This window comes from Strongylocentrotus purpuratus, unplaced genomic scaffold (genome assembly GCF_000002235.5).
Source record: "Strongylocentrotus purpuratus isolate Spur 01 unplaced genomic scaffold, Spur_5.0 spur5_scaffold_6, whole genome shotgun sequence".
Lineage (NCBI taxonomy): Eukaryota > Metazoa > Echinodermata > Echinoidea > Camarodonta > Strongylocentrotidae > Strongylocentrotus > Strongylocentrotus purpuratus.
In genome coordinates this window covers 27,678,679-27,700,406 of record NW_022145612.1, presented here as the reverse complement: position 1 = coordinate 27,700,406, position 21,728 = coordinate 27,678,679, and the positions used below count along the sequence as shown (strand labels likewise).

The 21,728-nt window shown below is 36.1% G+C and overlaps 1 protein-coding gene across 1 annotated transcript; it reads left to right on the top strand.

The window, feature by feature from the left end:
- Positions 1–20,521, top strand: LOC115918272 (disintegrin and metalloproteinase domain-containing protein 10-like). Its single transcript, XM_030972063.1, has 14 exons — positions 1–254; positions 2,584–2,722; positions 4,439–4,563; positions 5,154–5,413; positions 5,930–6,042; positions 6,918–7,041; positions 9,208–9,391; positions 11,202–11,356; positions 13,125–13,305; positions 15,071–15,230; positions 16,259–16,445; positions 16,838–16,931; positions 17,261–17,484; positions 18,256–20,521. Exons 1-14 carry the CDS (start codon positions 173–175, stop codon positions 18,508–18,510), a joined length of 2,283 nt encoding a protein of 760 aa, XP_030827923.1. The 5' UTR covers positions 1–172; the 3' UTR covers positions 18,511–20,521.
- Positions 20,522–21,728: the final 1,207 nt, after the last annotated feature.

Below are 21,728 nucleotides of genomic sequence, written 5' to 3'. Positions count from 1 at the left end.
TAGATCCCGGCTTTCACAGTGAAATACCACTACCAGGGCGTTCACTTGCACTGCCACTGTCGCCGTTAATCCGCTGTGCAACTTTGCTGTTAACGGCATTGTGTAAATGGCTTCATTTCAAAGTTGCAATATTTCAGTCAAGTAAATAATATAAAGAAAAGCTGAATTGATCATGATGGATGTGAAGATGATCAGACTGAAACTCTACCAATCTACGATATGGACATTATTCATGGCAATTTGTTTATCAGAAGGTACGTACTTGATACTAATTACTAGTGTGACTGTGAGTGCAGTGAGTCATAACAACACTGCAACAATAATGTGTAAGGCCTCACGCAAATGAATGAAAGTGCATTTGCCGATGCCTTCATAAACCATCTAGCCACATTAATTCATTTTAAGAAGACAGTGAAATACGATTTTCTCTCTTCCCTCTCATAAATTTGTCTAATTAATATATGATTTTTCTTTTGGTGTGTGAAGTGTGATACATATATATAACAAATTTAATCCAAGATCCACCCACCTGTTAAATATTCTCTGTGTAAAGTGTATAGGCTTACATTGTGGTAGTGGTTGTAAGTGTATATTTATCATTATTATGGTTAATTTGACTAATATTAATAAGGAAAACTTTGCACACGTAGTGTACACTTTGGTTTCTTTAATTTCTATTATCATTATAGATAAATATACAATTATATATATAGAGGCTCAATATAGAGCGCTATACAAGAACTATATGCAAGGAGTAAATTAACTCCTTGCTATACTACATGTATACAAATAGGGCAAGTTTAGGCAAATATCAAGAGTTAAATGATATAAGATTATAATTTGGGAATAATTAATTAAAGGGATGTATTACACTTGTAAATTATTCTACTTTGGCTGTTTTTTTTAAAAACAGTATTCTTATAAATTTGCATCAGAAAAAGCTTTTATTTTACTCTGTCTTGGTTATAATTACTCTTCTGAAAACATAAATGTTGTGTACTTGAGATAACCAATTAAAGAAAACTGTAGAATTTGGAGAAATATGTGAATTCAGATTTTCAAAGTGAATCATGGGCCCTATTATGTTTGTGGTAGTAGTTTGTGGATATGGTCGGATGAATATTGCATTTTGTGGTTCTTTTATTTGTCATTGTCTGAACCAGAACATTGTTTCATGAAACCATCATAAGTTCAAGGCCGACATCCCAGTGAATCATGTTTAAAATTTAATACATGCATTTAAATGGGTTGTCTGCGAACTTGTACTTATGACGGTTTCATGAAACACTGCTCAGTACCTGGTGGTAGGCCATGATACATATTTTACCAGGAGTTGAAGAAGAAAAAAATACCAACGAATACATTTATATGTCTTCTACATTTCTGGAATACCTGTCTTAAAGGGAAATCCAACCCAAATAGACAACTACTCTAAAAGAAAACAGACAAAGTAGAGAAGCAAACTGATGAAAGTTTCAATTAAATATAAGAAAGAACTGAATTTTTGAAAGTTGTTATCATTATACGCATGGGCACTTCAAATTGGCTGAAGCGGTAATGTCAATGTGATGTAGTGCCAGACTGCTTTCCTATCTATTCCAACATATATGTAAAATGACTAAAATTTTAAATTTGTCCACAAAATCATGGCTCATCAGGAGGGTCTTTTCATTTTAGAGGACAATATATTTTGAGTAATGCCCAGGAGAAGGAACTTACGAGAAAAACAAAAATTAGTGATATCTTTGTACACTGCAGATGGGAGAGCTATCCACATTCTATGTCACAATCATTTGACCAAACTACCAATTTGAGATAGGCATCTAGACTTATAGTGATCTCATATTTCAAAAATTCATAACTTCCTTACTTTTGGTCCGATTCATTTCAAACTTTTCCCATTCTGTTTCTGTTATTTTTCTGCTTTCATACAAATTAACTTATCACAAGGGTTGGATTGCACTTTAATTAATAAAGAATTGCGAATAAACTTCAAGTGAAGAACTTACATCACCTGATTATGATGGGGTTGGCCTGTTTGTATGTAAAATTAATTTTGTTGTTATTATCTGTCCTGTATCTTATCTTAAGAGCCACACAACCAAGACCCAAATCGGTTTAAACCTTTAAAACCAAACTAAGGGAAGCAATCACTAGGGGTAATACAGTCAAACCTGTCTATAGCGACCGCCCAAGGGAAACACAAAAAGTGGCCTTTGTAGACAGGTGGTCTCTGTAGACAGGTTCCTTTAGTACATGATTCAAAGAGAAACCATTTTCGAGGGAAACAACATATGTGGCCTTTGTAGACAGGTGGTCTTTGTAGACAGGTGGTCACTAAAGTAGGTTTGACTGTATAACCCCTCCCCACAACTGCAATGTGATGGGACTTAATTCCAAAATGCTTTAGATGCAACAAACACTATCTCTTGAATGATAACGTTCTTATTGGTCATCTATATGTATCCCTCTTGAGGATCAAGACCAGGATCATGTTAGAATCAGAATCAGAACCAGGTACTTTGATTTAAGTACCGGTAACTTATGAAATGTGTGACTCATTGCCGTTTCTCTTTGTTACAGCCGTCAAATTGAATGATCAGATCCTTCACTATGAGGGTTTGGATTATGACACTGCACACATCAACCTACAGCATAAGAGAGTAGCTAGGTCAACAGACTCTCAACAGAGAGTGGAAATCAAGTTCAATGCACATGGAAGGTAATTATTCTTCATATTGGTTTAATTCAAGTGTTTTTCTGGTCCAGCTAGAGGGAAGGCTAATTGTTCAGACATCACATGATCGGGGCGGTTCGTTATGATGACGTCAAGCCTATTAGGGTTTCCATTTGTGTATCTTATAACATGGCGCTTGCTGAATACGCTCAGGACCTTTGTTGTGCGCAGTTGCCAGTAATACATCTTAAAAACGTGGCGGCTTTTTTGCTGCAGTTTTCTGCATCATATCTGACTGAGCCATAATATAGGGCCTTTTTAGTGGCTTTATCGATTTGTATTAGTATACAAATAATACACAGCAGTGAGGGCATTAGTAAGAATTACCCACACAAGATACCCTTGGAACAGTCTAACACGCCTGAGGCGGTAGCCAAGGGTATTAGAATTGTTTTGAAGGTACCGAGTGTGGGTGATTTTACTAATGCCCCAACAAAATGATGTGTATTATTTGTTTCAAAAGATTATGTTTTAAAACATGGTTTGGTTTTACTAATGACCGGTCATTATCCAAATAACAAATTAGGCAAAATTCATGCCTGGTCACGTGTAAGCTTTCAACCAATCATTTGATTAGGATCCACGTCATCATCTTATAAAAGACATTGATGGCATTACATTGGTCATATATTTGATTCTAAACATATTCACCTAGAATATATCATCTGTTCAGAGCCTAAAGGGTGTTAACTGTGTTAAAGATAAAGTTGAGTTCTGGTCATGTGATTGCATTGTGAAAGAAACGGTGTGGAATCTATCAGAAAAGGTTGATCATCTAGTATATAAATATTCGTGTGTATTGCAAGGTTCTGGAATCATCAAAATGATAAGAAATTTGGCCAAATCTTGGCAAAGTTACAAGCACTGAACACAGAATGATGTATATGGGACTACACGAGCACATGGCGAAAAAAACCTACCCCCCCCCCCCCGATTTTTACAATGTTTCATGTCATATTTAGAATATGAAGGCATTTGAAGAGCCTTTTCAGGGAACATGTTTAATCTGATGTTCTTCCACCCTTGCATAATAACAATGATAATTAACGCTCACAAATTATTTGTTTACCTCTTCCCAGAACTCAACCTTCTCTTTAAAGTATTTGAGTTAATGCCCTTCTGGCTCTATACAGATGATATACATGTACCTATATAACTTAGTCCCTATTATTATGGGACATTATGTACACATGACTTTTTGTTGTATCCCACAGATTCATTTGCACATTGTCTACATTCACAGACCTCACGTCATTAGGTCAACAATGAAACATTGTTCATGAAATATGAGTTCAAAGTCCATCGATAGCACTCCATGGGAAAGTTCTTTCCCCAAACATTGCCCAATACAGGAAGGTGTGTCCTGGGGGGCGTTTCACAAAACTTGTCATCAGTGACAAATGGCAGTTTTTGTTATAAGCTACTGAAATCCTTGCTTCTGATTGGTTATCAACAGATTTGTCACTGATTTTTGTCATTTGTCATTGAAAATAAGGCTTTGTGAAACGAGTCCCTGTAGTATTGTAGGTCAAATACAGCCCTATAAGTGGTGACCTGAACGAAACATAGTAATAATTGTGGTTTGCTGATAATATTTTTGTATTTCTCATTCAATCTAATAATTGCATGATTAGCTTTTATAGAACTGAAAATATTTACTATTACATACGATTAAAGCAAGTATTATTCTTTTCTCTACAGAGATTTTCATTTAAGGTTGAAGAGGGATGTCAACACTTTTTCAAAGGAGTTTCGAGTTGTGACATCACAAGGAGAAATCCCCATGTCATTTGAAGATGCCCCTATGTACATTGGAGAACTAGTTGGTAAGTGAACAGTATTGAACATATTTTTGTTGTACATTTGAAATTGAAATATATTTGAATGATGTTAAAGACTGCTGAGTTTTACATTTTCCACATCATCCATATTTGATTAGGGAATAGTGTATCCTAATTGGTGTAGGAATGCTCCCCAGGGAGTGGAGATTGTGCACACAGTGTGTTCGGGCAAGCACTGAATCCAATGACCGGGGTAATGGTATATTTGTATAAGCGCTATATAAAAATTAAATATTATTATTATTATAAATGGGATGATTTTTTTGGAAAAAGCTGCAATTAACATAGAAGAATGTTGCACATATTTAATACAGAAAGGAAAATTCTTTTGCTGGAAATATAAAATTTCTCTCCACTTTTGGAATCGATCATCAATTACTATGTAGCTAAAATGAAATTCAATAGTTTTGTGTCAGCCCAAATCTTCTTATCAACCATAAGGAAAACTCTAACTTCAAGAATCTTAAGGTTTAAGGAATCATAGATTCATACTTTTAGTTGACCTTCAAGACCTGCCTGTTGATTATAAAGTGACCCTTTTATTTCTGTTTTTCTGTTTTATCATTGTCTCATAGATGAATCTGGTACATACTGCCATGGCTCTGTGAGGGAAGGGCAGTTTGAAGGGCGTATCCTTATCCCCAAATCCCAAGAGTCTTATTCCGTGGAGCCATCGAGTCGTTACCTGGAGGATCCAGACTTCCATTCCATCATCTATAAAGACGAAGATGTTGTCCTACCAGATGAACCCAAGATGGAGGATGAGGGTCAGGGAAGTTGTGGAGTCAAAGGCGAGATCAAGAAAAGAATGGATAAAAAACTCAAGAATATGAGAGTGAGTAGTCTTGTGTTTCTAGTAGGGGTGTCATTTAATTGGGTTTTAATTTGTTTAAATATAATTCCAGTTAAAATGATTGGGTTATTATCATGAGAGCTTTTTTTTCTTGTACCTCTTCACAATAACCTAAGTAATTTCCAAATCTACATATAAAGATGAAAGCCTCGTCTCTAGACAATACCATAATTTGATGCGCCAACTTGAAGGTTATTGTCTTAATAATATACAAAAAGGCCTTCAAAGTAAATTGTAGCGATGATAACATTCATTCAATCAAGGCTGCATTTCAAGATTATTTAGGTATGGTGGAATACTTGGCAAGTTGTTATACTTCACAACTTAATAAAAATGAGCAATTTCCTTTGACTGTGGTTCTTTCAATCTTCCTTCTGATCCATTCTCCCATGTCACTGTTTTTGGTCAAAACATGTAGCTATGGAGCTTTAATTCTCTTTGTAGTATGAACAGAACATGTTGAGTAATTTCATGATGGTGTTTCTCTCATTTTAATAGCACTCTGAAGCTGATGCTGATGATGTAACTTTCCGTAAGAAGAGACAGACGATAGATGTGGACAAGCAAACGTGTTCTCTCTACATCCAAACTGATCATACGTTCTATGAGAGGTGAGAATCATCCAAGAATGTTTAGTGAATGAACGAATAAAAATGAACTCTATGCCACCACAAAATAATCAAGTGAAAAGAGGTACCGTTGGTATCAAGCATTCCTATCCGATTTAGAATGAACTTTGCTACTGGTGAGTTCTGGCTTAATTCCAATGGGAAAAAGTGTAACTGTTGTTTCATTACAAAATCTATTGCAGGATGTGAATGTAAGCCTTGGTTGTGTCAAAATTAATGAGTTTCACTAATAACCATAGATTAAAAAGCCATTGTATAGTCTTGAGAGCCCCCCCCCCCCCCCAAAAAAAAAAAGAAGATGAAAGAAACGGAAACAAGAAAAGGAAAAAACGTCATGTCAAATATACATATTTTACTTGACTTGATCAGTTTTTTTAAAACATGACAACATGATATCTCTACAATTACATAGCTGCAGTGACTTTTAATCCAAATGTGGACTCGAGTAGAGACGTGGACACTATTGCTGGCTGTTATTTTGTCTCTATACAGTTTGATACTTTTTGTCATTCTTATCTTATATTTTTGCTGTAGATTTCATTGAGATATTAAAAGCAGCTGAACAGGTTCACTTTCTATTTTATGACATAACTACATGCTTTGCTTTTTAAGAGTTCAGCAGGGCTCCACTGCCTCCACATTAACTCTTTTTTTTAAAGGGGTCCGTGATGAACTTTATAGAGTCTGTATGCATACCTCCAATGTCAAAACTTGAAGTGTTGGGGTCTAGACTTAAATTTTAGGCACCCATGTGTGTGTCCCGGGCACCTGTTAGTGTCGGGCCCTGAAAAAACATCAATCCTCTTTATTATCATCTGATCTCTGGTTAACTTACAATGTCTCCTGTTTGTTCATAGACACGGATCTGTCAGTGCAGTTGTAACCCAGATAGGTCAGCATGTGCAATCAGCAAGTTTTATCTATGAAAACACTGATTTTGGTGACTACCAAAACATCTCCTTCGCTGTGCAAAGGATGAGGGTAAGCAGCCGGTTTGTAATTGTTATCTTACAGGGCATGCATTGCAAGAAAGTTGCGATTGATCTGATATTTGCAATCGATTGCAACTAAACCTTCTTGCAACGCCCCACTAGTCTCCTAAATTTCATAGGATTTTGTTAGGATTAAAGTTTTAACAATTAAATTAAGTTAACTAGATCTAGCTTTTATTCTCCCCTCTTCCTCTCTCTCTTTCTCTCTCACTCTTTCTCTCTCTTACTAATGGGGCATTGCAACAAAGTTGAGTTGCCATCAATTGAAAATTTGCAATTAATCTCAAGACTTATGCTTGATTTTGGGGTTTTGCAATTGATTGCAACTTTCATATAAGACTATTAGAAGAAGGATGCTAGATTTTTTTTCAAGGACAGGTTTGTTTGTTTTAGGCCAAAGGGGTTTGACACTCAATGTGTACCTGGAAGCAGGGGCGTACGCAGGATTTTTTCAAGGGGGGGGTTTTAAAATATTTTGCTCCCGAAAATTTGAAAATCGCGCCGGCCGAAAAGTCGCTCAGTGGGGGGGGGGGGGGGGGGTAAGCGGACACTTTTTTTTTTTTTTTGTGTCTCAAAATTTCAAAATTTGACATTTTTTTACGTATGGGGGGGGGGTAAGGTCACCTTATTTAGGTTAGCCGTGGGTATAATTTTTTTTTTTTTTTTTTTTTTTTTTTTTTTTTAAATTAAAAAAAAAAAAAAAAAAAAAAATCCAAAGGGGGGGGGGGGGGGGGGGTTTTAGGTTTTTTTTAGGGGGGTTTACATACATTAAAATACCAAAGGGGGGGGTTTGAACCCCCAAAACACCCCCCCTGCGTACGCCCCTGCCTGGAAGGAAATGAGTCAATGTTTTTCTCCTGAAGTTTGTGATCAGTTCGTCTCTAGAGACATTTCAGTATTATCATACAGTTTGTAAAAAGTGATAAAAATGTATGAAATGAAAGTTCAACATCTCCATCAAAGAGATAACAAAATGATTAAAGACAGGTTTGTTGCAGTCTGTTATTTGTGAACTCAAATAATTCCAATTCCCACCCCAAAGCACCCACCCCAAAGCTCCCCCTCCCCCCTCCCCCAATTGTACATCTATATCTCCTTGGTATATTGTATGTATTATAAAAGCAGGTGTAAAACTCCAAGTAGGTCAAATGGAAATATTCTATTGTGGCAGATTATACATATATGGGGGTTACTAGAAAATTAGTAAATTTCACTATATATCTATGACTAATACCAGGACCTTTAATGTTTATACTCTATGGAGTTGAATTTAGGGATAATTAATATTAAGTTTGAGGGGTAATATAGCCTATGAACAGTAAAGACATTAAAGGGAGATTGTCATTAGTATCCATGTGCAGAAGGTCATAGTTCGCGGACAACAGACTTGGTGGAACTACTATTATTGGGTGTACAAGTCTTGCACACAGCAAACTCGTAGTCCCAACAAAAAATAGCCCCTAGTCTCGCAGAGAGTCTCTGGGTGAGGAAAAAGTAAGACAATGACTTTACTGTATGAGGGATGGGTGGAAATGCAGAGAATTACATAAGCCCCCTGTCCACACACAACATTTTCCGTGATTAGCTATACCGTTTCGCGATAGTGATACCGTTTCGCGATAGTTTTACGATAAAATTGTGTGTGTGGACGCTCACTAACGATACGTCGTATAACGAAACTAGTCTAACGAAACGCAGGTTTGGGCATCGTTTCGAACTGAAACTCAATAAAGAATCACGCCTAATCACGGAAAATGTTGTGTGTGGACAGGGGGAGTGTAACTAGTGTAACTAACTGGGCGGGGCTTAACGTGACCTCGAGCGAAAGGAGACCAGACTGTAGAGTTTCAGGATTACTTTCTGCTGTTTATGGACATCCTTGAATTTATACGATGATTATTTATATGACGTTTCTTGTGTGTGGACACTTTGAAATTTATACTATGATTCTTTATACGACGTTTCGTTATAGAGTTTCGGGATAAATTGTTTTGTGTGTGGACACGCTGAAGGACCGTTTGTCATAAAACTGAAGGCTAATCCTGGTGATTGACTACACCTGTTCTTGGGTAAACATCCGAATGGTGTCAAATTCCATGACAGCCCACTACTATGCATCATTAATCAAACTGATACTCTTGTCATTTAACTTCAGGTATGGACTCCGGATGATATTGGGAGACTTACATACCTCTTTGGTAACAACTACATTGGTGTGGAAAAGTTCCTTGACCTAGCTTCAACAGGAAACTTCAATGAGTACTGCCTCGCCTACACGTTCGCAAACCGTGATTTTGCTAATGGAGTTCTCGGCTTGGCATGGATTGCGAGTATTGCAAGTAAGTTTAAAATCGGAAGATTGATATAAATATTGATATATCAAGAGGTGGTGTGGTGCAAACGGATCATCGTCCAGATGACTTGACTTACGTCATGCAAAGGTGATTGTCACTGCAACGTGTGTAAGCGTCTACCCCCCTCTGTTCTAAATGAAATAAAGGCATATTAATATCAAAGCAAGATGATTTCATTCCCATTAATCAAGACTAAATTTTAGAATTGATATATTGTAGGCCTATACTTTCCAGCACATTTTTTCCGCCATAATGATAGCCTACTGAAGTAAAATGTAAGGTACCAAGATATTCTTGCTAACCGTTGATCTTTCTCTTTATATGTACATGTATACTTTATGATTTCAAGTACCACTTGGTAGGCCTATACCTTCTGGTCACAGTGAGGACTAAATGAATAAAAGAGCTTAAAGGTAAAGACCAGTTTTGGAAATGCCCCCCTCTCAAAAAATGAAATGGAACCTCTTATTACCAATCATGTGAAAGAAAATGTTTTGACTAATACGTGATCATACAAATTTTGCCAAGAAACCGCCTACTAATTGATCTATTTGGTAAATTATTATATCTATATTTGGACCTGGGGCAGTATTCTGAACCCTGTGTTATCTCTAATATTGTTGTATCTTTGGAGATAAGATAAAGTTGGTATTCTGAACATTGTTGTAACTTTTGTGTTATCTTTTGTTGTATCTTTTCTCTCATCTCATTGGCCGCGCCTGCGCTTATAGTTTGGTGCGCTTGTAATTGTGCTTATTTTAGGTATAAAATGGCGCCTAATCCTCATTTGCATATGCGCACGAGAGATAATATGTCGAGATAATTGGTATTCTGAAAGTTGTTGTATCTTTTATCTTATCTTATCTTGCATGGTATTTACAACAATATTTACAACAGGTAGGGGGTTGTTGTATCTTTCGTGGTGATATAATGGCGGCAATATTTCTTGCCCAGAACCAACTTCGTGCCAATAGACGAGTTAGAAGAAGATTGTGTGTTGACCGGAAACATCACAGATGAGAACTTTCTAAGAAATTACATGCTAGGATAAGACTATTTTAATGCTCTCATCTAAACCAATATAGTGAAAGCGTGATTTGTTTTCATGATCCACATGCCACAGCGCATAATGATGATGCGCGTAATAAGCGCTCAAATAACTAATTACGCCCAAGATTAGTATGTGCTAGGCGCATCTTCAGATATGGCTTAAAGTATTCCTATTGGTTGACCTACTTATCATGCTTATATAAAACAGATTTTGATTGGTAGGGTCCATACAAATGGGCGTGTCAACAGTGGTCAAAGATAAGATAGAGGCGGTCCTTCAAGAGATAACACAGGGATAAAATGATGTTCAGAATACCAACTTACAACAATATTAGCGCTGTGTTATCTCTGTGAGATACAACAAAAGATAACACAAAACTTACAACAATGTTCAGAATTCCACCCCAGATAGATATAACGCACGTGTCGTGCACGTGTGCGGTGTCCCATATACATCTTTCTGTGTACAGTGCTTGTAACTTTACCAAGACTGGGCCAAATTTCTTATCATTTTGATGATTCCATAACCTTGCAGTACACACCAATACTTAAATGCTAGATGATCAACCTTTTCTGATCGATTCCACAACATTTCTTTCACAATGCAATCGCATGACCATAACTGGTCTTTATCTTTAATTACCATCATTACTGTACGTATATGACAGAATAAAGGAGAATTACTCTATACATGTTTATTTAGGACTTCACTCACTCTCAAATTCTTATGTTTGATTATTTTCAGGGAGAAGCAATGGTGGTTTATGTGACAAGCAAACCTCAAACGGTCAAACGCTGAACACAGGAATCGTGACAACAAACAATTATGAGGCTAATGTACCCCCTCTTATCTCTCATCTTACTTTTGCCCATGAGATTGGACATAGCTTTGGCTCTCAGGTAAGTAATATGCAAGCCTGATAACTTCCTGATTCAAATCGATTTTGCTATTTTTTTTCCCCCAATTTTTTTTTTTTTTTGGGGGGGGGGGGGGGGGGGGGGTTAATTTTTGGTAAATTTCTCTTTTTATTTTTTATTGGACTAAAAAAACAAATTTATATCGTAATTTTTTTCTCCAAAAATGGATAGTCCCTGAGATTAATGTAAATCCGGTGCCGTTTTTTCATGAATTGCTTGGATGCTTTGTGTAAGCCTGGATTTCGAGAACCTACTTTTTTCAACTCTCACTGAAACCTTCCATTTTTACTCTCACTATCACCACTGGTTTATACTTTTTTTCCTTCCAATTGTAGGAACTGCAAGAACTGCATGTATGTAGTTATGCAAGATTTGAATTTAATTTATATTGAATTTGATTTCTATATCTCCATTAAAAAAGATATGTATAAAACACAATATCCTTCACAATGTACACGTTAATATTGTAGAAAATCTGTTTTTCGTTTTTATACTATAGTTTTGCTAATTAAAGATAAACTTGAGTTCTGGTAAAAAAAGAAAATGAATTCTCACAGAATCTAACGAAACTTACACTGAATGTTCAAGATTACAAATAAATGTCATGTGCCAAACAATTTGGAAGAAAATGTATACTGGCTGAGTAATGAGCATAGAAAGATAAGGAAATCAGGGTAGTACTAAGCCCCGACACCATGTGTGTTGTCCCATATATATCTATCTGTGTAAGTGATTGTTACTTTACCAAGACTCTGCCAAATTTATGATGATTTTGATGACTCTAGAACCTTGCATTACACACCATTACTAACATGCTATATGATCAACTTTTCTGATCCATTCCACACCTTTTCTTTCACAATGCAATCGCATTACCAATACTCAAGTTTATCTTTAAGGAATGTAATATTTGAATACAACAAACCTTCAAAAACCTGTGAGGGGGTTGTCACTTCCATCACCTTCGGCTCTCTTGTCTACTATGCTTCCTCGTCCCTCGCATTTCGTCTCCCCCCCTCCCCCAGTCATGAAAAGAAATCTCGTCCCTTGTTATACAAACAGTTAAATTGAAATTCTGTAATTCAGTCTTTATGGCTCAAGAAAAAGGCCAAATCAGTGTCGTTGGGGATAATCTTGTCAATTGTCATGTATCACCCTATTTGGATTTTCTGAGATAAAAAAATGTAATATATGTATATGCCGCTGGCTAAAAAAAAAAAATAGTAATACAGTCATCTAAACCCCATACAATGTAAATTTAACAAGAGTTTCTTAAAGGGATCGTTTAACAATGTTAAATCTGAGATACACGGCCCTACGTGTTATCAGTGTCTGTGATATGGTGTAATATTGAAGCCCTAAAAAAATTGCGCTTCAAAATAATCAAGAAGTGCCTCAAAAAAGTAAAAATCTTTGAGTGACCGGTTTTACTGTACTCATTTCCCCCAATAGACTGTAGTGTTATGAAAACCGTCAGGCGAACGGTTTTCAAAATTTGTAATTCCAATCATAAATATCTTGATAATCAGACAGGCGATCGGCTTGTAAAAGTCACTGGGTTTCTGACTGACCTAAAGGTTTATAATTATCATTGCATCATGAGCTAAATCCAGAATTTTGTTTCAGAATCTGAGACAAAGTTACCGGATCCCTTTAAGGCATTGGATATATTTGTGGGGGGGGGGGGGATCTTATTTATTTATTTACACCTATCATTGTATTCATCTATACTTTCACTTGTCTTTGGTAGCATGACCCAGCCACTGATTCATGTTCACCCGGTGGTAGTATCGGTAACTACATCATGTTCTCCCACTCCTCGGACGGTAACCTCATCAACAATCAGAGGTTCTCTCCTTGTAGTGTGTCTGCCATCTCTACAACACTCGGCACCGTCTTCCAGGAAACTAGCAAAACAAACTGCTTCAAATGTAAGTCTTGACCTTTGACCTTTGAACAGGGCTCAAATTAATTTTTTGCCCACGGGGGCTCTTATTTTAATAAAAATTTCCATTGAATTGGTACCCGTTAAACTCCTTGGTATTTTATCATTATCATTTAAAGTCGGTATTTTTCCTTTTAGAAATTTACTTGTTACAAAGCTGTTATTGACTTTTATCCCCGTGAGGACATTTTCTCCATTTCTTCCCGTTCTGCACATAATTTCCTCCTCATTATTCAGAGCAACCTTATTTACATTCTTTCTTTACTTTTAGTCTTTACCATATCCTTCCAAAACACAGGGTGGATCAAGCTTTTTGCTAAGGGTGGGGGGGGGGGGGTACCCCAAATACGATGTGGAGCATCGTCCACAAGCCGCGTAGCGGCGAGGCGATTTTTGTTGTTGCTATTTTGAACCCGTAAGTGGTGTTTTCCTGGCATCTACTAACATGCGGATCACGAGCCGCAAAGCGGCGAGGTGATTTTTTGGTGCTTTTTTGAACCCCCGTTAGTGATGTTTTCCTGGCACCTACTGACATCTACTAATACTGTGTAGGTCTGGACACATGATAGCATTTTTCTGTGCACATCACATTTTTCCTTGGCAGCCCAAGGGGGAGGGGGGGGGGGGGTTAAACCCCTAAACCGCCTAGATCCGCCCTTGCAACATCTTATGCCTTCTTCTTCTTCTTCTCAATATTGATTTACTGGTCGGGTTACATTATTTGCTGGTCTTTAAGAATCACCAGATTTCAGATTCAAACTTTCACAACGAAAAACTTCTCCATGTTTCAGTCCTTGCGCAATTGTCGATCTCCAGCTCCAGCAGATATTGGGCATCAGTGTGCACACCGGTACTTCCAGCGAAGTATAGCCACTGTGCTGACGGCCACACCGCGAGCGTCCGTTGTTTGTATCGGGAATACTCGTAGAGATGGTAGAGAAAGCGCCAACTAAGTTCCATTTTATCAATATTGTGTTAAAGTTATATCAGAAAAGATAATCTTAATTTTATAATTCAACGGGGGCGATTTTTAAATTTGCAATCGCCCCCGTGAGCAACCTGACGGGGGCGATTATGGAGCTCACGGGGGTGAATCCCCCACTGCCCCCGTGTATTTTGAGCGCTGCCTTTGAACCTGTAAGGTCATTATGATGTATCGTCTGTTTGGAGCTGGAACTTCCCTTCTGGCTCCTAACAGGTAATGTAATACAATTCCAAGAACAAGTTGAGACATATTATGATAGTATTAGATGGCTCTGTGTGGCATTTCTATATAAGTTTGTTGATGTATCATTGAATAAATCAAATGAAGCGGATGTAGCCGTATGATTGCAAGTCAAGAAAAGTGATTATATAAACCTCGTTTTCAGATATTGTGATTGTGGAAGGGTTGTCATGAGTATCATCATCATATATAGGCCCACTCTGTGATAAATTTAAACCTTGTTAAATCATGTAAATTAGGAGATGGGTGTACACTATAAAATAGAATAGTAACCTTGAGCAAAGAAATACTAAAGCTGTTTGTCTTGCACGTCAAAATCTTTTTTTCTATGTCGAGTGGTAGACGAAAGCTTCAGTATTTCCCATTTTTTCTAGGCTATTCTATTAAAGTTACTGATGCATTTTTTAAATATTACTCCTTGTCAGTAAGAGAAAAACATACATCAGAACATTGGCAATGAATTTGCTACACCGAATAGCTTTCAGTCATTTTTTTATCATAATCATATTGACCTTTGATCTTACAGCTAAAGCAGACATCACCTTCTGTGGTAACGGTATCACCGAGGAAGGAGAAGAGTGCGACTGTGGATACGAGGAGGAGTGTACACACAGCTGCTGTATACCCCAGAATTCAGACTTCACACAGGTCAATGCTTGTAAGCTAGCTGCCGGTGTAGCATGCAGGTTGGTATATATACTTTCCCTGTTGAAGAAGCCTTTAGTAACCATCAGATAGCTACTAGCTACATCAAAGTGTAATCAATGATTGCCATAGTAAACTGTGGTACTAAATGTCATAAAATTTAGATGCGCATGTATAATTGAATGAAAATATACAAAAATGAAAACTTCTCACAAAAATAAGGCAATTGTGATTTATGACCTATTTTCTCTATTTTATGTTCACTTATTGTTTGTAATATGCTTTGTGTTTACTAGAAAGATATTTAAAGGTAAAGACCAGTATTGGAAACGCCCCAATTTCAAAAAATTAAATGGAAGCTCTCATTACCAATCATGTGAAAGAATATGTTTTGACTAATACATGATGATAAAAAATTTGCCGGGAAACCGCCTACTAATTCATATATTTGGTAAATTTGTTTCTCTCATGGTCTGTGAGAGATATAGGGTAGTCCCATATACATCTTTCTGTGTATAGTGCTTGTAACTTTACGAAGAATGGGCCAAATTTCTTATCATTTTGATGATTCCAGAACCTTGCAGATGCTAGATGCTAGATGATCAACCTTTTCTGATCGATTCCACAACGTTTCCACAACATTTCTTTCACAATGCAATCGCATGACCATAACTGGTCTTTACCTTTAACAAGTATAGTATTGGTTGAGGAAAAGTAATATGAATGAAACTCTTTTCTTTGTAGCATTTCTGCTGCATACACAGGAAACAACTCTTTTAAAATTGATATTTGGAAGATTATGTTGAGATTTTCATAAAAAGCAAAATACAAGGTAATTTATACGTGTTAAAATTAAATTCATGAAGTAAATATCCACAAATGAATGGCATTTATTGATTCTATCATTTTTTTTTGCTATACATTAGTAAAAACATATGTTTCTTTTATATATGTAAGATGATATTCAAAGGAGGACATTTCAGCTCTATAGTACACATATACCTGCAAAATCCATGCGATAACAGATAATTTAATGACTTAATTTTGATTCTCTCTTTTTGATTAATAGCCCAACCCAGGGTACATGTTGCGATGCGAGCACCTGTTCCTACAAAGCAAGCAGTGCACAATGTGAACAGAGCAATGAATGTCATGGAAAGGCCTTCTGTCTTGGAGACTCATCGGTGTGTCCTGACCCCACCCCTGAGGCAGATCTGACCCGATGCGATGGGGGAAGAAAGCTCTGCAGAGATGGGGTAAGTGTACTCATATATTATATGCTATCATTATCTAATAATCATGTAACAATTTACATGTTTATTGGCCTTCTCATTCTGTGCATGTGCATGATGATAGCACAGGTTTCATCTTTTGTGAAATCTAGAAGAAAAAATAGTGGAGACATAACTTTGAAAGCTTTTGAGTGCTGACTGACACAAACACAAACACCATGGACTTAAAACAAAATGGAAATCAATGGTCAGTGTTAATGATGTTTTCTAAATAATATTAAAAAATTAAAACAAGACCTTAATCTTTTCATTCATGCACACCTTAAAAAAGTTGTGTCATGGTCAAATTTATTCAATTTTTTTTAGTGATCATGCACAGCTTTGAAATCTATCTTGAATTCTTTTGTCTTCTGCAGGAATGTACGGAGTCTGTGTGTCTACTTCAAAATCGTAGGGAATGCCAGTGTACAGATGAGGTTGAGCTTTGTGATTTGTGCTGCCTGGACGACAGTAAGTCCAACAAATTTCTCATTTCCAGTCTGATTTTAATGTTTTATATGTACCAGTATTCAAAACATAGGAGAATTTATTCTCCAATATTTTTGTTATTTACCTGTAAGATAAAATAATAAACCTAGAAATGTAACAGAATCATAGTTTAAACAAGAAAAGAAATGTATCATTAATGATAGTATAACGGAAGATTACAGAAACAAAATAAATGTAAATGCCATTATTCAAACAATTTACTCAAAGCAAGTTATAGGTGGAGCTCACACGATTGATAAAAAAGGGATTTTCATTCACACATTTTTTGTATTTCATTTCTATCTTATCAGGAACTAATCTTTGTCTGAGTTCATATAGACTAGGTCTACCTCCAGGCCAGTCGACGCCATTGAAGGCAGATACCGGCTCAACGTGTGGTGATTATATGGGATACTGTGACGGTTTCAGTGAATGCAGGCAGGTAGATGAAGACGGTCCTCTGGCTAGCATCATCAGAAAGATCTTCTACAGTGAAGAACCTCAACTCACCGACGCTATCATGGCATGGATAACGGTAAGAATGTTTGTTTATTACTCTGTATTAATTTCTGTTTCAAATTTGGAACACATGAAGTCTTCTCGTAGTTGTTCTTCATTAAAATGTGATAGTTACATAGCATATTTAAAAACAAAAATAACAACACATTCAATTTTTTTTCTCTATTTAAGGAATCAATTAAATGCACTTGAAAAAGATTGCATTTAATCTTCTTTCTCCATTATTTTCTATTTGTACTCTTACAGATATTTATAAGAATTCTGGGTGTTCATTATTATTATCAGTTGGCAATATAACTTCTATACTTTAACAGAGTTTTACAAATATTAGTTTGTTAATTTTTAAAAGATAAAAGATAACTTGGATGTCTAGGTTTGCACCTGTTGGTCGGTAGTGGGGACGAGAACGAAGATATAGTATGTATGATTGATAGAACGGCAGTCGTGTCAATGACTTTTGCAGAGAATATGTAGCTGCAGATAAGGTTGAACTGTGAAGAAAAGAATTAAAGCCTGTCTACAGTAGTTTGGCCAGGGGGAATTAGACCGACCTGCAAGGTCATTGACAGGTGGTTATCTCATCAAGTCAGCTCTCAATAAACATAAGAAAAAGAGGATCATGGGGGACCAACAGGCACAGATTAGGCATTGTTTGCTGTATAGAGGGCGCAAGTAGCTATAAGTAGTGCAGGGGGCTTTAAATGGCGATGATTTGAAAGGTAAGTTTAGCATCCAAAGTGTGGCGTCAATGAAAATTCCTAAACTGGCCCCATCTTTCTCTCGACAGGAGTTCTGGTACGTCCCCCTGATCATCGGCATCGCGATCATTGTCCTGATGATCCTCATCGTCGTCCTCTGTAACCGAGTCATCCCGACCGATAACCCGTGGGACCAGGAGGTCGAAAAGTTCAAGAAACGTTCCAGCGTCTACGTCAAGCTGCAACGCAAGCGTTACCGTGGCAGCATGGCTCCGGGGATGCACCCCACCCCCGTTGAATCGCATCCTGATTATACTATAGAGGACAGGGCTACCCCATTCTAGCTCTTTCATTTGTTTTCTGTAGAATATCTGCTAGTTAGCATACAAGGTGTGTGAACATAATAATATAGTGTCCTATGCTATCCTAGCTTTAAAAAGATAGTGTTTAGGTTTTTTTTTAACATGATGTGCTTGTGATGAGATTGGACATTTCATGCTCTTATCAACTGAACGAGATAGATTGTCGTGCTGAAATTGGAATTACTATTAGAATTAATATTGAGTGGTAATTGCTTTCCCTTTCTCCCAGTTAGTATGGACTAGATCTTGTCAGTACTTTAGTATTTATTGGTAGAATTTATGAAGTGTTTGGCTTCATTCTCGAGGTAACTGGTTAATTGAAATTTGCGTAGGACATCCAAGTCAGTACTTGAACATAAAGTACTCCATTTGGTGTGGATAAGCTGTATACCTAACACAGCCAGTGTTCTTGAAATCAGAAAGAGGTGACCTTATAGTCGGAGAAGCATGATTTGTCAAACGTAACTGTATCAATGATGTATTCTAGGTGAAATGTGGACATATTTACTGCCTTTAAACACTTGTATTTATTGACTTCATTTTGCAAAAGCCAAGGCTATTGTAGTTTGGAAATTGGCCAGTTCAATTCTCATAGATGTATAACAATTATATATGCTCAATATTAGTTTAGAAGAGCTTTCAATAAAAAATATTTATAAAAAACAAATAAAAAAAATCAGTATTTTTAGGATGTTTATAACAGAGGGAAAACATGTGTGAATCAATTGTGCTAAGGAGTATTGAAGAGTATTTAAAGTATTTAGAAAATTTGTCAAAATGGTTGAAATAGGTATGCTAACATTTTCAAGGGCAGAAGTAAATTGATGTTACTTTTTTGCTACGCCACTGTGAGGAGCACATTTTCGTAATGTTTTTGTAAGGATAAGGATATAATATTTTATATAACGATAGTGCCTTCATGAATGTCTCTCTGCATTAATAATAGGCTGAAGCAATGGGTAGAACCAGGAGGTATTTATTACACCAATATGCAATAGACGAGGAGACATTATTTCTTTAGATCAGCTGAAAGAGTATAGTTACATAGTTGTGCTATTTAATAGTTGCAAATATTTTCATGCAATTACCATGTACATTTTTGAACATTACTATTGTATCTGAATGTAGTGGTTCTCTAGTACTAACAAATATACTTCTATCATATAGGATTGTCTTTGTATAAGCCATACCTGGTATATGAAATGGAATGAAATGTTGACTGTTAGTGATGATTATTAACTTTTTTTCATAAAAAGTTCAAACCAGCTGCAAGAATTAGCTGCTATATTATTAGCCCTAAACTTCTCCTACATGTTTATAATGGCTGATTTTATTTTGCAACAAGAAACTTAAAAAAAAATGGAACATTTCAATGTTATCACTCATCAATGTCATGGCTTGAAGCTGTCGCAAATTTAGGCTACTTGCTTAATTGTGAAACTCTCTTGCAATCTATTTTTTTTTCTTGGGGGGGGGGGGGTATTATACAGTAATTCATCTCTATGTTCTCTTAGGTATATCAATCCACACTATACAAACAAGGCTGAACAAAAGTACTAGTGATATTTAGATTCTAGAATAGACTAGAGATGCTGAACATTAAAAAAAATCCTATATTATTAATTATTGTTCATTTATCATTTATAACTTTATATTTACATCACTTTTTTGTATTTTGCTTTAGAACATGTGCAGCAATATCCTTGCTTATGGCAACGGGGTTAACGTACCTGTATCTTCTATAACTCTCTGCCATTATGTTGTATTTCTAAAGCAGTACTGGGATGGATTTGAGAAATGTGAAATTTTTGAAAAACTTAATTAATAAATTAATTATTCTTTTTTATTGATGGGTTATACAATGTACATGTAAGTACTCAACCTGGGAAAGTGAAAGAAATATAACTTTGTATATTTGTAGGAAATTGTATATATTATAACTATAAAAATAGTTGAATGGAAACAACTGATGGAAGTATTAATATATACTTGACTGAAGTGTTAACAAAAATTGTCTTTCATGCTACAACAAAAATACAATTTAGATGGATTTGACACATGCATGTGCCTTCAACACAATTGGAATTTTTACTGTGAACTTTGTAAGAAGAAAAGTTTATGGACTATAAATATATACCTGTATAGATAATTATCATAAACTAGTGATCTTTCATGTGAACTGTAGTTCTTTCCTATTTCAAGATATCATGGTGTAACTATTTTTCTAACTTTCCAAGTTGATATATATATAAAATTCATGTCTTTCAGATAATAATCTTCTTTTATAACAATCTTGCATCAAGGAATGTCTTGCTTTGATCAAGCAATGTACTAAAAAATAATAAAATGATTAACTTTTTGGATTTACAGGAAAATGTTCTTTTGTTTCGTGATTTCAAAGTTTTCAGAAAGCAGATCTGTGAGATAAGGATTCAACAGATTAGATTTATAGGACACTTGGTAGTAGAGGGGTGTGGTGAATCTGGCCTTGACATGAAAGATAGAAGGAAAGAGGAGAAGAGGAAGAAAAGGAGTTCTAATATACAAATAATTCACATTTGCTAGAGCAATATGCACTACACGCAGGTTAATCACAGTGATATTGAACAAGATAATAAACCTGTTGAGTTCATTATCCCGTTTTGACTTAAAAAAGTGCAGAGCAATTCATTAATGCATAAGCTTCAGAAAAAGAATTGTTTTATAAAATGGGTGAGCAATATGAATATAAAGTCGAAAAATAAGAACAAACCCAATCGAAATGCCAAGTGGCGTATAGTCATGGAGACCGCCATTTGTTTTATGACACCACCTATTTTAAGGCGTAGCCATTAGAAATGGGGAGCATTTCACCTAATGTTGTACATGTCAGAGATATATATATATATATATGTTTCACCTGGATGCAAAGTTTCTTCTTTTTGTTTTGGAAGAAGACAATAAATGATATATTCTATATTCTATTATATATGCATACCTGCATCTTAGCCGTGGTTTATCGCTTTTCAATGACAACCTTTTTTTGGACGGTAGGCGTGGTATGAAAGAATGGTGCACCATCACGTGTTGTCATTTTACCAATAAGATCGCCTACATTCTATAACAGTATATATATCTAAGTTACCATTACTTGTAGCAACTCAGTTACTGTCATTCACTCACTCAATAATACACTGAAAAAATGCAGCCAGAACAACTTT